At 37.1% G+C, this 15,851-nt stretch overlaps 1 protein-coding gene across 2 annotated transcripts in view; it reads left to right on the plus strand.

Moving 5' to 3' along the window:
• The window catches only part of sema3ga (sema domain, immunoglobulin domain (Ig), short basic domain, secreted, (semaphorin) 3Ga), a 22,792-nt gene continuing 6,941 nt past the window's right edge, over positions 1 to 15,851 (plus strand). Inside the window, exons 1-6 of one of the 2 annotated variants that reach the window (XM_079827657.1) lie at positions 1 to 488; positions 7,137 to 7,265; positions 14,779 to 14,939; positions 15,078 to 15,140; positions 15,248 to 15,367; positions 15,457 to 15,550. In XM_079827657.1, coding sequence (XP_079683783.1) covers positions 7,148 to 7,265; positions 14,779 to 14,939; positions 15,078 to 15,140; positions 15,248 to 15,367; positions 15,457 to 15,550 — 556 coding nt within the window. In that variant the 5' untranslated portion in view covers positions 1 to 488; positions 7,137 to 7,147. Of the gene's footprint in view, positions 489 to 7,127; positions 7,266 to 14,778; positions 14,940 to 15,077; positions 15,141 to 15,247; positions 15,368 to 15,456; positions 15,551 to 15,851 lie in introns of both variants that reach the window. The other variant, XM_079827658.1, reaches the window with a different exon arrangement.

Below are 15,851 nucleotides of genomic sequence, written 5' to 3' on the forward strand. Positions count from 1 at the left end.
ACTTCACCGGCCGAATAAACCAAACACCTGCCACCGCGCAGACTTTCAACACTACACGACGTGCAGCGTGGAGCTTACGTGACAAGACCACGAACACATCTTCTGTTTTGTATTCAAACTGGCAAACGCTGGAGATATTGTCACGAAAACAACAAAACACATCTTGGCTTGTGTTGCCTTTATCTCCTCAACTGTCCAGATAACAGCCTAGAAGTAGCCTAACCCGAGGAATTGCGTGCACAAACTGCAACTTTTATCTCCGTTTTTTTCGGACACACTGACACGCCCCAAAAGTGGGAATTCAAAAAGCTAGATCTATATAAGCTCTTTTAATTTTATGAGAAGGTTTTTGGACGGATTTCAGAGTTTGAGGCACGAGCTGTGCTCACAGAGACGGTAAGGAATGTAACGATAACATCTCACCTGATCCTCAAGACACCAAATACACGGAGCAACAGACCGACTGAGCCACAAGACCAGCGAATCAGGTGAATATACTCTACTTCTCATAGAGATAAACAGTTTTAAACTTCACAGTCAGAGTTGCTAAGAGCTTTTGGGCACGAAATTCGCTGGTCAGGATGAAAATACTAAAGATTATTTTTTTGTTATTGGTCGACTATACGTCAGTTGCTAATTTGTGCGAACATGCCGAATTTTTATCATAGCAGAATTGACATTTAACAGCGATTCATAATGTCGTTACCAGATTCGATTTTAAAATATTGCAATGCTACTTCAAGAAATCAATTTAAATTAGTGTTATAGAGAAACTACAGAATAAGGAAAATATAATCACTGTTAGCCTAAAATGGAGATAAATGTTATACGCACATTTTCCAGATGGTTCTTGTTCCAAGCTCGGCCAATCTTTCAATATCATATGGACAATTTTATTCAAAGGAACCGATATCCCTGGAATGTTAGGTCATAAAGTTTTGCCTAAAATGATTATTTTATTTAGCAGATAATCTTTATTTATATAACAATTCATGATATCCTGATTGTAATTCTTAAGTTTCCTATGAATATAAAGCTTATATAAAGATGCAATTAACATGACCAAATGATTTGTCATGCTCACTATTGAAAACTAGACCTATCAAATCAGTTGATAATTGTCAAGTACTATATGTGGCAACTGTTTAATAGTTTTGACATCACCCTACCATTTTATAAATGTATTTTATTCATAATATTCTTTTTGTATTTACCTCAAGGTATATATTGGACTTTAAGAGTGTGACATTTTGTCATTCACGGAAAAAAGGGGGGGCAAAAACGGACACGTTGAAGTTGGATTTAATGGACGTCATAGATTGCGCTTGAGCATCCATAATTCATATTCTGGCCATTCCAGCAGAGGACGACTGATACATAATGCATGCTAACAAGAAAGTATAACCGTTTACACCTGTGAAGTTCCACTGAAAATTTAAAGCAGCAAATATCCCGCTTAACAGTTTACTTGAGAGATTTAGGCATGCATATTTTTGTGCAAGTAGATGTAAATTAGTTGCGTACAGCCAGGTAAAGGCTTCTATCCGTCTAGTTAAATGTTCAGCAATGGGTGGGTGTGTGTGTGTGTGTGTGTGTGTATACTTCCTATACTCTTTCCCCTCAAACCAATGCCAGAACCATGCCAAGTGTCTGATGCTGAATATGTGAAGGAGAGGAGACATAAAACAAATCTGATCTTGCACGGTGTGATTTTCATCACGAGCCAGTGAAACACAGTAAAACATCAGAGGGTTTTTGAAATCAGGTTCAAAAGTGAGGACGCTTTGAACTGGAAAAGATTATATCAATTATTTGTTGGTTTTTCGTAGCCCCTCACGGGTGCACCCGAGATCACAAATGTGCGTTTGCAGCTTTCAGACCAATAATTCTTTGCTCTTGTCTTGTCTAATGCTAACACAGCAACTATGATCCCAATCTGATGTCTACAGAGCCATGATACACATCTACATGAACATACAGAGAGATAACCATCTTCAGTGCCTTTTCTTACTCTCCGCTCTCATTTACCAACTTTTCTATGTAGTCTACGGTGCTCTCTCACTCACTCTATGTCATCTTGCAGTTTAGACATGTAGTACATTCCTGGACAAGCCCCTAGACGCACTTTGAATGTGAATTTGAACCAGTGACAGCTGGCAGAGCCTGGACCGGTGTTTGTGTTTGTGTGTGCACGCGTGAGTTTGTGGAAAAGGATTAAGTGAGTTGCCTAGTGTCAAAACTTTTGCCTCCACATGTACTTTAGGCAAAACACACAAAGAGCTGAGAGCGAATCTGTGGTGCACACACAGGTGCAGTACTTATAAGTGCTAATAAAAATATGTAAGTTGGCATAGCTGATTTAATCAAGCATCTCCGATGAGGAGAATGCATGGACATGCAAATCCCAAGTATGCGAGTGCCTGCCGTGCTGACATCACCCCCCATACATCACCGGCCAGCTGATGATGTCATAAACAGGAGCCCAGGATCAGTACCTGATGGAAACTGATCTAAAAGAGGCAGCAGTTGCAGCCCTGGACTCCAGCGAGTTCTTCCAAGTTATAACAATGAGCAACGTGACGGGGCTTTGCAGCAGCTTGGACTGATTTGCCACCTCCAGCTTTTGCTAGGCACATGGCATCATAATAAGCTCTTTTTCACAAGCAGTGAAAAAGATTTTTGGGTCAATGACGGGACGGCCACATTTTTGTTTTAAGGGGCATCTAGTATGTTAAATATGCAGTTCATACATAAAATAATGGGAATTCACTAATGAATTACTATTATTTCTTTTCTGTTTGTTTTTTTGTTTTTGGAAGAGCTTGAAGTTAAAGGGTTACTTCAGCGATTAGCATTAAAGGGTTAGTTCACCCAAAAATGAAAATTCTGTCATTAATTACTCACCCTCATGTCGTTCGACACCCGTAATACCTCAGTTCATCTTCGGAACACAAATGAAGATATTTTAGTTGAAATTCGATGGCTCAGAAAGGCCTCCATTGGCACAATGCACTTTACACTCTCAAGACCCATAAAAGGTACTAAAGACGTCGTTACAAAGTCCATCTCACTACAGTGGTTCTACAATAACTTCATGAAGCAATGAGAATAGTTTTTGAGCGCAAAAAAACCTAAATAACGACTTATGAATCAGTGAGTCGATTCATGATTCGGATCGCGTGTCAAACCGCTGAAATCACGTGACTTTGGCGATCCAAACCGCTGAATCGACTCACTGATTCATAACGCTTCGAAGCTTCATGATGCAATGTTTTGAAATCGGTCATCACTATATAAGTCGTTATTTAAGGGGTTTTTTTGCGCACAAAAACTATTCTCGTCGCTTCATAAAGTTATTGTAGAACCACTGTAGTGAGATAACGACGTCTTTAGTACCTTTTATGGGTCTTGAGAGTGTAAAGTGCATTGTGCCAATGGAGGCCTTTCTGAGCCATCGGATTTCAACTAAAATATCTTAATTTGTGTTCCGAAGATGAACAGAGGTCTTACGGGTGTCGAACGACATGAGGGTAAGTAATTAATGACAGAATTCATTAATTCATTCAAACCCGGTATTATATTCAAATGATCGTACTTTCCCCTCTCATGTCCCCCTGAGACGAGAGAATTATGCATTTTATTTCTGGAAAAATGTATTAATATAATTATTTTTGGCCAGAGGCTAGAGACTACAGCCAGTAGAAGGAGCTAGTTCCGCATGTTTTCAACCCGCCCATAGGGGTGGGATCTTACTCACAGACTGTAAATGTGCATGGCCGCTCAGCTCGGGAATTCATACAGGTGCTGAGCTAAGCGAGTGTTTCAACTTTTCAATGAATTCCTATGAAAGTTAAGCTTCCATAGGCATGATCTGAAAACGCGCCAGACTGGACACGCGTCATGAATGACTGCCGCGCTTACCTCAGCTTTGCTCAGCTCTTTGCTCTCGTGATGAATGAAATCTGACTCCTGCTGCGTATGTGCTGTGACGTTCATTCGGCTCACTCACACTTTATTGAAAAGACGCGTTCAGTTTTTAATCTTAGTGTCTGTTCTCTAACTGAACGAAATTATTTTATTACTATGAAAATCAAAACGACGGTGGGGGCAGTGTCATGGTGGGCAAGTGATAACCAATAGCCGTGGCTTTGGGAGTGGCCTTGTTGGGCAGCGAAGCAAGTGCATTCTGGGAGTTGTTGTCTTTCATCCACATGAGACAAAAATAAATGTTCTGTCTTTTCTCGGTCTAGAAGGCACCAAATTCAAAACTAATTTCACATTTCTACTACATAAATGACCCAGTTTAAATACACATTCATCTTGCCAGCACTGAAGTACCCCTTTGAAAATGTCAGGTTGATGCAACTGATATAATGAAGAAAAAAGCCTCATTAAAAGAAAACCTTAAATTATTCAATGTGAAATCATGGCATTGATATCTTGATTCTATTGTATTCAGTTGGCATATCAATGACATTGTTTTCAGTCGCACTTATTTAACAGTTTACTCATCTATTTAATATGAAATTATGATATCTGTTCTGTTTGACTTCTGCTGCAAACTCGAAGGATTACATAATAGGGACTTTAAGCAACAGCTGCTGATGAACTGCAATGGCAACCAGAAGTAAACTGTCAAAGAATGCTAAAATCACTAAGGAACAAAGAGGACGGCGTAACTGATCATTTAATCATGTAAAAAAAAATAAAAAAAATGGTCATTTAAAAAAAGCAAGAAAAGGGTTAGTTTTGGAATTCAATACAGATACAATTAAAATGCACATGACCATAAAATATAACATTTACTTATCTAATCTGTCATGTATTAATGACTAAATCAGACTAAATCAGACACAAATCAGCTGTCTTTACCGTAGTAGACGGTTACACTAGAAGTAGTAGTTAGTCGCGCATGGGCAATGGACCCGTTTCACAAACTGTGATGATGTGTTTCAACGGTCATCAGCATCATAAATCCTGCAACGTTTTTTATATTGTCATTTTTAAAGAAGTATGTACATTTATAACACTATACTTAGCATTATATTGCCATTGCATCAAATTACAAGAAAGTGGGAGTGACGGTAAAATTGACATCTTCAATCAATCGCTCTCTATTTTTTTCTTTCTTTATCTAAGTTGTGAAAACACTATTGTGGAGTTTTTCATTTGTTTTTTGAGCAAATGGGAACACAAAAAGTATATTTAATGTAGTCTCTCATTCACCGCTATAGTTTACCCAACTATGACCACTTTTCCTTCCGAGAAACCCTGAAATGTGAAAAGTCAATAGAACGCTGTTGCCTTTCCATCAGAAGCTGTTTCTGAAAATCCTTATTAATGTTAAACAAGACTACACTCTAAAACCTTACAATTAGGAACATTTCTGTAATCGCTTACTGTTATTTAACATGTAATATTTATTTTGTTAGAGATGGGACATAAAGGGTGTTTTTTCAGTATATTCCTATGCTGTGACTGACAATAGAACCATAAAATACACCAAAAACATAAATTCACAAAAGTAATAAATTGTATTAGTGCGCTGTAATCCAAATCTTTAGAATCCATATGATTGAGTGACGGACCCAAATTCAAACCTTTATTCAGTGATCTTTATCTCATTTCTCAGCAGCGACCATAAACGCCAAATCTCGCACTCCTTACAAAAGTAACCCTTTATTTGAAGGTGACATAGTTACATGTTACAACATGTACTTACTATTAATAACAGTAAATTATGCATAATTACAAGTAACTAACCCTAACCATATAGTAAGTACATCTAGTTAACTAATATCACTCAATACTTATTTGAGTAAGTACAATTTTACTACGTCACCTTAAAAAAATGTGTATTCGTTACAAATTAAAAAATTGGCGCCTCCTCGAGAAGCTTTACGACACATTTTACGACAGTGATATTAAACGCTCACTGTCTTTCGTCTGCTTCGTCAAAGATTGCGACATGCCGCGTTTCGGTTGATGTGCGTCAGAACGAGAAATGTGCACCTTGTGTGAACATTTTCAGCGATTAATAACTTAAATTCTGCTCTGTATCTCATACAAAACTATTATAAACCACCAGAGAGGACTGTGACTGCAGCACATCGTCATTTGTACTACTTTTGGTACCTCTTTTGACATTTTTGCAATAAATAAATTATTGTGATTACTTGTCTGTTATGTTTTTCTTTATAACTGTACATATTTTTAGGTTTAGAGGTAAGAGATTAGCCGCTCCAAATATCTTTTTAATGCTATATTGACACTAAAATATGTTTTCCTACATATTTCTGTCCTTTACATTTTATATATCCTTTTTGTCTATTATAATATTTTCTATTAAATGGTTATGTTTGGGAGTAGGGTTAAGGTATCTAAAATGTATTTATAAAATGGTATAAGGGCAATTATACAAATATCTATGATATTAAATGTTCACAAATATTCAACTTTTCTTTAGCTGTAAATACGTAATAATGTTTATGTTTTAATGTTGTTTTAATGTTACGTTTCATTATCATGCTTTCCCTTCTCAAGTCTCTCTCCTCGTACACAGGTCATAAACTATAGTCTACAACGTAAACCTAAGTAGATCGTGGAACCATCGTGGAACCATTGCCAGTGGTTCCAATGGTCTCTACAATCAACTTAGCTCACAAAGCTTTTGAAAAACAGCCCTGTGCAGTTGCACCGGGTGGATAAAGTTGATTAACGGCACCTGTTTTTCCTAAAATAAAACTGACACCATGTATCATAAATGCTGACCCTCTAATGCAGGCCTGAAACCTCTGTCTTTCCATGGAGTTGAATGGAGGAAGGTGTGACAGGCTAGGATTTGTCTGGCTGTAAAAACTCCAGGCTAAATTTACAACAGTGTAGTATAGTACGTAGTCATGTTTGCTCTGTTCCTTCTGTTGTCTTTCTAAATCGAACTGTCTCCGTCTCTCTTCCTTGTCTTCATCCTCTCATTTATTTCCAAGCTATTTTTTCCAGGCTATCCTTCATCTGTTCTGCCTTTGTCATTTCAGCCTCTTCCTTTGTCAAAATCAATGATAAATTTAGCCTCTCTTGTGCTTTTCTTTCTATGTCCACCTTGTTTTATTTTCTTTCTTTTGTGTGAGTTTGTATAGGTTGCCTGCAAATGGGTCTAACCATGAGAGTTATGGAAACAAGACTCCTCCTGTTGCTGTGGGCTTTGTTTGTGTTTGAAGTGGCCTGCACACATCGCTCCGCTCCCAGAGTGCACCTGGCTTTTAAAGGTGAGCGCAAAGATTATTCATTACCTGTCTATCGGATTCAGCCTCTCTTTCTCTTTTGCATACACCCACATGCCCATGCCCATGCGCGCACACACACACACACACACACACACACACACACACACACACACACACACACACACACACACACACACACACACACACACACACACACACACACACACACACACACACACACACACACACACACACACACACACAGTGTTAGTCTAAATGAGGACATACCAGACTTCTATTGTTGTTATATAAAGCAAGTTATATACAGTATGCTATAGACTAACCATAACCCACACCCTACCTTTAAGAAAACATTTTAGCTGTGTCCCACATGACATACTATGTACTTTACTGTGTAGTGTGAGACATTTAGACGACAAGTTTGATAGTCCTTCCCCCTCGGCTACGTAATTAAAGCAGCGACAGTTGAAAGCATGAAGTGTACCACGTTCCACACTTTAGCTGTGTCTCATTTTGAAGGCTGCATGCTCCGGAGGTCGCATTTGTCGCTCGCATAGGTCAGCAAGGATGTCTCATTTCAGAAAAGTAACCATTATAAAATTGACTGTTATTTCTTGTGAATCATAAATTGTTGTAATGTCTTTATGCTTTGGATTGTAATGGTTACTTTCTGAAATGAAGCAGTCTCAATGATGTATGCTGCTGAAAAAGCCAACCTCTGGAGGGCGCAGTCTTCAAAATGAGACCTAGTGTTTGTTTGTTTTTTCGGTTAAATATGTAAAAAAATAAATAAAAATAATCTGGGTATTTGAAGTGCACTTCTTATTTATTATTTTGACTATTTATACTTCAAAACAACATAGAATTGGGACCATTTTAGAATAAAAACACGAATTTTATGTTTGAATTATGTATCCAGTTACTTGGAATGTACGCAGAAAGGTTTTATCAGATTTAGTTTGTAGAATTTGTATTATTCTTTATTCTAAGTATGTACACACACAACACGCGCACACACTTTCCTTTCCAGTGGCAGGCAGTTCTTGGCTGAAAACAAATGGTGGATGTTGTCAGCACGGTTGAGGTGGGGTACATGTGTACTCAACGGAGCATATTCCATAGAACCACAAATTCCTGTATATTGTTTATTGTTAAAAAAATTCAAGAGCTCAAAGTAATACTGGTAATTTCCTAGATTTCAAACATTAGCTTTTCTATTTGTCAGCACAGTCAGATACAAAAATAATGTGTGCTGTAATGTCAAATATTTATTACAGCTAAATATTGTCATTATTTGATTAAGAATTAATTGACACATTGAAACAGACTTTTAGTCAGAAAGAAAATCAGACAGGGTCAACTGAATGTAAAATAAATAATAAATATATATATATATATCTACACACATACTGTAAAATACTCTTAAATACAGTAGACATTTTGTTTTATTAAAAAAACTGTTTTTAAAAGTAGGGACACCTTATAAAAAGGACATTTATTAATAATATTTTTTATATAAATATGCATTAGCAGACATTTATATTTCTATTTGACTTAAGTTTAATATATATTTAAAATATATTAAGTGTTGAGTCTGAGGACAGGTGGTTTTGGGGGTCAAAAAGAGAAAATTTGTGTAAAGAACATTCCAGTGATTAGGCCTATCCCTTATTAATTGCATAGCGGAAATGTTGATATTATAAAATTTAATGACAGGCATAGATGTCTCAAGAACCAATGCTGTAACTCAACTCATGTGAGGTTTGCAGTTCCTTTTGCTTGGGTTCCTCTTTTCCTTGTTTGCTGTTCTCATTTATTTCTTTTGTTTTTTTTAGTCTCTTTCTCTTTAAGGGCAATCTGACACAGCTCGTTTGTTGTGAAGAAGTTATGAGGGCTATTCCCACAGACTCTTTCCCACCATCCTCCTCTGATAATTGTACATCTTCAAAGCGTATATAAGGTCAAAATCAAAGTCATTTTGTACAATTATAGTCATTGTCAGCTGTCAAGCTGACTGTCACCCCTGTTCTTGACAAACACATGCACATTCATGCAGTCACTTCATACACACACATTAGTGCAACTAATACATACATTCATCCACATGTAACACAGCCCCTCTAATTAAAATGTGGGAGCAGGTTGAAATATGGGCTGCTTAAAGCACGTCTGATGTAAACAGGTATTAAAAGTGTGAATCACTTAAGAGGAATCCTCTCATATAATGTTTCATCTGAATAAGCTGAAGGTGGAGAGGTGAATACCACTGTGCCACATAATTACCCCAAAAATGATAGAGCGGCCCGGCTCTCATGTATGTGGGATTATAACCCTGCGCATGATTGTTTGGAAAGTACTCTGAGATTAAAAACAGCAACTCACCAGAATATAAGCACAATTTTGGATTTGTTTGTGTTGTACCAGTCGGACTGTAAACAACTTTTTCCAATAGCCACATTTTCCCCAGTCACTCCATTTTAGTTTGCTATTTCTGTGGGGCCTCATTCTTTGCTATGGTACAATAACTATGACCTACATAAAAAGCTGACTTGACTCAGGTTAGCACTCAAAGCTACCATTGTTGGCCTTTCTTAGAGTATTCTGAAGTAATTTTTAGGTCATTTGGCAATTTTGACGGATATTTCTGGAACAATTTTTCTCAGAAAACTTGCTGTAAACAAGAGATAAGAACTGTTTGACTCCAGTTTGACATCTAGTGGACCTTCTAGAATTTTCAGATGTATTATTTCAAACGTCTCATCTCATTTTATTCATATAAAATGAGATGAGATATCATTGGTACCATATTGATCATTTTTACTTTATCGGCATCTGTCTATATAAACACTAATTTTTCATAATTTTATAATTAGATTACCTTTGCTGTCCTCTATTACTAAAAGTTAATCTTTATAAACACAGTTAAATAAAACACAAGTAAACAAAAATAAATACATTTTTACTCTGTACATAAATTTGTTGTGATTCCTTAAATCACTTGTACTAAAACAATAGTATTTTTTATTTATTTAAGAAAGATAGTAAACATTTTATGCTAGTTATTTATTGGTTATTAACCAGAATTGTATTATGGTTGCATCAATCGTTTTGCAGGATAAATGAGGTGGGACGTGTAATGGTCTGATGATGGTTTACGGACTTAACTGACAATAAGAAAACATCTATTGCCTCATAACCACTAAATAGAGATTCTGTGAATGAAAGAATGGTGTTTGATGCCTCAATTCTTAGTGACCTTTGAGATTTACAGAATTCAATTGACCCTTCTGTTCTTCACAAACAATCCAATCAAGATGTGGGTTAAAAATGCCTTGAAGGAAATTCATAAGGATATTAGCAGGATTCATGAAAAAAGAAAAGCTGTTTCCAATATCAATCACCTCATGTTTCATATTTCCAATTGCCCCAGGCTCATATTCCTCCTGCTTGTGCCCTGATAAAACCTAATTGAAGAGATGACCGGGCTGAATTATACGCCCTCAGTAATTTGGATCTAACTAGTTATTGTTAGCTTTGTCTTGTCTTTCATCACCCGTCCCTGTAATTCCGCTGAAATTCGTTGGCTCTGTTCCAGTCCGTTTCTGCGTTGCCATTTTCCTCGTTTGCAACGCATTTTACCCCCGCCAGGAAAGATCCCCCTTCCACTATTAAACCCCCTCGACCCCACCCTCTCCTTCACATCTAGAATAGCTGGGCGGAAAATCCACTTGTCTCATTGGTCTCTCTATTTTCTGCTGTTATCTGAGATGGATTGTTCATTGTTTGCCACCGGGATGGTCTTTGTTTCGGAGGCGCCTGCAGATGAGGGAAGGTCTTTGTGTAACTCTAGAAAGTGTACCCAACTAGAGACTATGAGAAACTGGCAGAAAGATTGAAAGAGGAACATGATATTCTACAATGGCCCTAGTGCGCCCAGTGTGTAACCTTACCTCATGATTGTGTATTTTACCATGCCTATCGATCAATTTAATAATTTATTCAGATTATGATGCGCTGATTAAATCAAATTATTGAAAATGTCTTTTAATTATTATAATTTAAAGATTATGCTATTGTGTGCTTATGAGTAACTAACTTTTAAACATTATATTTATATAATAGTATAATATATTTTCATTCATTTATTGTTAATCATATATTTACACAATATTGATAGAAATGTGAATAATTGATTTACTTTAGCAAGTTATGTTTAAATGTTGTATTATGTTTAGTTATTTTGAGACTGACATCTATTTGAAAGTAGACAAGCCTGTGTATTGAGTCCCTGTTGAGTTCTTCTCACAACAAAGACTTCCTGCAGGATGTTGTATCACTAGACTTTACGTGCCTCACCTTTGTACCAGCGTCTTTCACCCGTGATTGTAATTAACCCTGTGCTGCGTCCACTTTGGTCCACTGCAGGTTTGGCAGAGGTGCCGTGTCCGGTGTTCTTTCCTGACGGTAAAGGGAAGAGAAGGGAACAGGATTGTAAACACACTCTTTCCCTTTTGCCCACCCAGTTCCGTGTCCAACAGATATCCGATCATTAGCGGTTATTTTAGCACCCTCTCCAGAGCATCCTGTAAACACACACTCATAGACACACACTCAAACATATATTTACTTTTACGACATTAAAGTCGTCATCAAAATGCCCTCATTTCCTGTGCCTAAACATTTCCGATGGTGTATAAACATCCGTATGGATGATCGTCCAAGGAAAGGATGACAAAGCTCATTGACACATTGGTTCCCCGCTTGTAATTTCAAGTTTTGGTATGTGCCAGTTAAAGGCAGCCTTAAATTGCAATGTGAAAGGCTACAGTGAGCTTGTATTAAGCTTCATTTGAATGCTCAGAACATTTACAGGCACTGCCACCCAGTAGGTCAGTGCTTGAAATATTCAGCCCTTAAAAGCTCATCAGACACACTGAAAATGGCTCAAGCTTTTTAGCCCACTCTTGCATTCCTTCCGATTTGATAATACACAAAGAAAGCGTTGCATTGACTGACCTACTGAAAGAAAATGTTGCTTTTATACTTGCTCTGTAAGGCGAGAAAACAAATCTCTCAGGAATAACATATTTCATATATGGATTGTAATCTGACTGACACCTAGTAGAGACAATAATATTAAAGTTTCCCTATTATGCTATTTTAAAGTTTAAAATACGTCTCCTATAACATGTTTACATGCATCAAAGGTAAAAAAAAACACTTGCTTTTTCTCATTATTATACATTGCACATCAATCTCTCTAAATCCCTCCTCTCACAAGCTGCTCTGATTGGCCAGATGGCCCAGTCTGTACGAAATGGTATACCTCTTACAGCGCTTGTCATAACTGTACTTTTGCTCTGGAGGCTTCCTCAGCGATTGTACATACTGTAAAAACAGTAACGATGATGTCGATTTTTACCATATCAATCTCAGCGCGAGTCCTTTAATGAAACATTGGAAGAGCTAGTTATTTAACATGAACCTCCATCACAAGGACAACTTGAGCAGGACGTTTCTCAGAGATATGGTACTCAGTTTGAGGTACATTTATGAGATGTTTCAACTGTAATTCCTCACCATCAGCATTGACAAGTGTATGTCCATCAACAAACTGATGTGTATTTGTTTTTGTTTTTTTTTTCATTTTATTGCGGGGTATGAGCTGTATCAATAACGGCACATACATTAGCCCAGCACTAACGTGAATGACTGATGTAACATTAAAGTTTGCATAACAAATCTTTATCTTTACTCAAAGTAGTAAGAACGACAGACAATCTGCATTAATAGACACAGTTTTAGGTAAGAGTGTTCCAAAGCTGATTTGCTGAAGTATTTCAGTAAGACAGTAATACCGCGAGTTAGTCGGTTAGCTTTAAACTAAGTTTAACACCCAGTAGAAAATATATACTCCAACAATTATTCATACTTACAGGTTGTGATTCTGAGGAGCAAGCTTGTCCAAATAAACTTGGTACTGGTACTGAAGAGCAGGTGTTTTGCGAATCCCGTGTTAAACAGTAAAATGACGTGTAGTGACGTAGAACTGTCACTCAGTGAGATTCCAATATAAAGCGACTCGTTAAGGCGTCATTTCTTTTTAGAATGTTTAAATTCACAAATGGCTATATTACACACTGCGTGAAAGGGAATATTCGGAAAAAAAACATAATAGGGCCACTTTATTATTAATATTTTACTGCTTAATATTTTTGTTGGACCAAGATACATTTTTGAGGATTCTTTGATGAATAGAATGTTCAAAAGAACATAATTTAATGTTTAAAAAAAAATCTTACTGACCCCCAAACTTTAGAATATGGTAGTAGTGTATTGCATAACAGTTTATAACAAGAAGTCCATGATGTTACTGGACATGGTGTGGATGAATCTACAATCTAGTCAGGAAAAAATGCGGAGGGACATCAGTGTATAATTGGTAATCTATGAATGTAGCTTGTGAAAGAGCTACAGGGCTTCCTCACAGGGGAGAATTAAATTGAGTGTGTGTAGAAATGTATTTGTTTTAAATGGGTTTCTATTCATCCTGAGTAAGGAAGTTGTGACGCAATTTTAATTTTGGGTGAACTATTCCTTTAAAATATTTCCTGTCTATTATTAGATGCTGACGTCTCTTTCAGGCCTGAAATCATCTAATCATAATTCATAACCGATACAAGTCTACGCTGTTAAACATTCACACAACATTAACTGCAATTCTTGCATCAGGGTCTGGCGTTCTTTTGAAGTCCTGTGACAGCCTGCAAAAATGTCTGGGTAAAGGTAAACGGTTCATTTTAACTCCTCTGAATTTAGTCTTTGCCTTTGAGACTGAATAGTATGCATGTGGAAGTGTTTTTCTATTTGCTGGCACTCAGGAAATGTTTCTGGAACTGTCTTAAGTGCAGTTTGCTCCCAAGAGTCACCAACTTACGCTTCTCGGCTCTTCCTTCCACCTTCAAGAAAAGCTTGCTGAAGAGGGACGGCCCAGAACACTGCTACTACATGAATTTTATTTTAACCATTTGATCTGGAAAAGGAAATTTCCACAGAACTGTGTTTAGTGAGAGCGTGTGGATTTCAGAAAGCAGATGCATGAAGAGAGAGTTAAGAGCACCCCCTATAGATGAAACACTATTTTCTCACCCTTTCTGTCTTATCTTTACTGCTCACCAATAAGGCTCAAAAATCCATTATTGACACCAAATGTAGCCAGAGAAGTGTTCCTAATTGAGCATTATCATTAATATGATTAATATTATCATTTATTACAGTGTCACTTTAAAACTAAATAATTGATACTGTGTATATGAACTTTCCTGAATTAAAAAAAAACAAACAGTTTTCAACGGTAATACTAGTAAAAATGTTACTTGAGCACTAAATCTACATATCAGAATGACACTGAACACTGGAGTAGTGGCATCTAACACTTAAAATTACATTTTAAATTATATTAAAATAAAATAAAAAGTTTTATCATCAGGATTCATCATTTTATTTCCTGTGTTTCTCTTTTGTCATTCATCAGAACTGATGGACACTCGGACAGCAAGGCCTTTCAGTTTCTCCTTCAACACCAGTGACTACCGGATCTTGCACGTTGACCCAGACCAGGGGCGGTTGTACCTGGGCAGCCGTGAATATCTGGTCTCTCTGGACATGCAAAACATCAACAAAGAGCCTCTCATTGTAAGGGATGATTCAAATGAATCAATTCCATTCACAACAAAATAACATGAAGCAACTGTCCCCCAAACACTGACCCCAGAAGAATTGGAAGTGTCAGTGAATTCTTCTCATAATGCTCTGGGTGTTTTATGTCTGCAGATCCACTGGCCGGCTCCAGCTCAGAGAAAGGGAGAGTGTCAGATGACCGGGAAAGGCAGGCATGTGAGTTATTTTCATCAAACCATCCTAGTAACTGAATCACTAAATAGAATGAGTCTCTTGATCTGACCAATATCACCTTTAACAGTTTAATGTGTGTGTGTTTTCAGGGGGAATGTGCTAACTTTGTGCGTCTGATTGAGCCGTGGAACAGGACTCACCTGTACACCTGTGGCACAGGAGCTTATAAACCCATCTGCACTTTCATCAACAGAGGCTGGAGAGCTGAGGTACACACAGACATGGATATATAAATATTCATAAATACACAAAACCTGCAGTGACAAACCAAATGCTCATCCTGCTCTGATGTCCACAGGACTACCTCTTCAGGCTGGTTCCTGGTTATGTGGACTCTGGAAAGGGAAAATGCTCTTATGATCCTAACCAGGAGAATGTTGCAGCCCTGATTAGTAAGAAACGATTAATGAAGATGCTGTATTACTTTTAGATTCTATGTAATTGATCCTTCACTAAGCACATTAATAGCCAATCCTACTGTAGCAACTGTTTTCTGTCATTTTATCAAACGATCCCTCATCATAACAATCATAACATATAACAGAATCATACCATAACATAACAGAATCATAACGTACAACATAATTATAACATCATACAATAATGTAGCAAATATAATCTTAATATCATAAGGTAACCTCACAGAATATAATTTAGCATAAAAGAATTATAGCATAACGAATCATAACGTCA

Source organism: Gobio gobio (assembly GCF_949357685.1).
Source record: "Gobio gobio genome assembly, chromosome: 10".
NCBI classification, from domain to species: Eukaryota; Metazoa; Chordata; class Actinopteri; order Cypriniformes; family Gobionidae; genus Gobio; species Gobio gobio.